At 55.8% G+C, this 1,827-nt stretch overlaps 1 protein-coding gene across 1 annotated transcript; it reads right to left on the bottom strand.

The window, feature by feature from the left end:
- Positions 1-1,071: 1,071 nt before the first annotated feature.
- On the bottom strand, positions 1,072-1,743 carry LOC105461494. Its single transcript, XM_011707990.1, has one exon. The coding sequence runs from the start codon at positions 1,741-1,743 to the stop codon at positions 1,072-1,074; it is 672 nt and encodes a 223-aa protein (XP_011706292.1).
- Between the last annotated feature and the right edge of the window lie 84 nt (positions 1,744-1,827).

Below are 1,827 nucleotides of genomic sequence, written 5' to 3'. Positions count from 1 at the left end.
CCCCAAGGGTCCCGGTCTATCGTATCCAGCAGCTCCCCCCACGCGGAGTTTTTCGCCGCTTTTATGGCTGTTCTCAGGGCCTTTCTGCTTTGAGATAGTTCCGCCTCCAATGCAGGTGCCGCCCCCCCGTTTCTCCGGTGCGCCCTGGTGACTCTTCTTCTGATTGCGTTGCATTTCTTTCTAAGGGTCGCAATCTCCTCGTTCCACCAGTATACTCCCTTTCTAGATCCGAGCCTGTGGCGCCTCATAGCTGCATTTGATGCCTCCGTTAGCATCACCTGCAGGTGTCTCGCTTGCTCTTCGGCGTTCATATTATTATTATTCCACCCAGGCCAGAGGAAGGTCGCCACGCTGGCCTGGAGTATATCCGCGTTTAGGCTCTTCCTATTCCATCTTGGGAATCTTGTAATCGTGGGGGTCCCCCTTGGTCTTCGTTCTCCCCACAAGTGGATGTAGATATATCTATGATCCGAGAGGCTTTCTTCCTCCGTTGCCACCTCCCAATGCTCTATCATCCGGAGAGCAGCCGGGGACGCCCAGGACAGGTCGATCACCGACCTGCCCTGCGGCCTCACGCAAGTCGGCACAAAGTTTTCGTTGAGCAGCCTGAGATCTAATGTGGCGGCCCAGGTCGTCATAATGTCCCCTCTCCTAGTTGGGTGCGTGTTGTCCCATACCTCGGATCGGGCGTTGAAATCACCCAGAATCAGCAGCGGGTCGTTCAGGTGACCCCTCACTGCGTCGCCGATCCCGGCCAGGTACGCTTTAAATTGATTCAGGCTTTTGTTTGGGGAAAAATAGCAGGATGCTATTACCAGTTTTCCCCATGCTACCATCACGTAGCCATCCCCAGCTTTTAGGGTTGAGACGCTCGCGGATATGTCGTCCGCCCATGTCACCGCAGCCATGGGAATTGGTTCCCTAGATCGCATCCATTTGGAGTTGTTGGGCACTCGGTGTGGCTCCGAAACGCAAGCCAGGCTGCACTCCCGCTCTCGCATTGTCTGTGTCAGGAGGTCCTGGGCACCGCACGATCTATTCAGATTTACCTGGATAATCCTCTTGGGCATTTTAATTCAACCTATGCTCTTCGGCCTTCCTGCTCCGATCGGCCAGAGTATCCTCTCGCCTTGGACTTTGGCGGATCATTCTTCTTGGGGGGCAGGGCGGGCAGATTTCTGCCCCCGTTCTATGATCGTATCGCAGGCCCTTCTCTCTGCAGATCATACAGCGCGGGGGTCTTCTGCACTCCTTCGCAGCATGGCCTTCCTCGCAGCAGTTGAAACATTTATTGGTTCTGTCCACCTCGCTCGGGCAATTGTCCCTGACGTGGCCCGTTGCAAAGCATCTGTAACATTGCAGTGGCCTCCTTTTTAGCAATGTCACTAGGGCCGTGGACCAGCCCACCCGAAGCCTGCCTGCATCCGCCAGTTTATTCGCCGCGTGGAGGGGAAACTGAAGCCACACCGTCCTCAGATTATTTCTCGCCAGCCTGAAAGAGCCTAGTCGCACCGTAGATGCCTCACATCCTCCCTCCATGGCTAGGACCTCGGTTAGCTCCTCCGTGGATACTGAGGCGTCGAGCCCGGCCAGTCTCAACTCACCCCTCAGCGTTGGTCTTCTGACCTGTATGTCTGTCTCTTTAAAGGCCTCACGGAGTCTTTTAGCTAGGCTATCTGCCGCCGGTGAGGTGCCCTCCCCCGGGATCTCGATGAGCACGTTTCCAGCGACCGTGCTTCTCATCCTGGTCTCTTTAATCCCAAGCTCTTCAAGCTTGATTTCTTCCCGGGCCTTACGGATAACCTCCGAGTAAGTGGGACCGCCCTC

This window comes from Wasmannia auropunctata, unplaced genomic scaffold (genome assembly GCF_000956235.1).
Source record: "Wasmannia auropunctata unplaced genomic scaffold, wasmannia.A_1.0 LD336101.1, whole genome shotgun sequence".
Classification (NCBI taxonomy): Eukaryota; Metazoa; Arthropoda; class Insecta; order Hymenoptera; family Formicidae; genus Wasmannia; species Wasmannia auropunctata.
The sequence above is the reverse complement of the archived record's forward strand: the minus strand, read 5'-3'. Positions and strand labels throughout refer to the sequence as shown.

Excerpts from the sequence above, each read along its gene's own strand:
- LOC105461494 (XM_011707990.1), bottom strand. The coding sequence starts at position 1,743 with ATGAGAAGCACGGTCGCTGGAAACGTGCTCATCGAGATCCCGGGGGAG.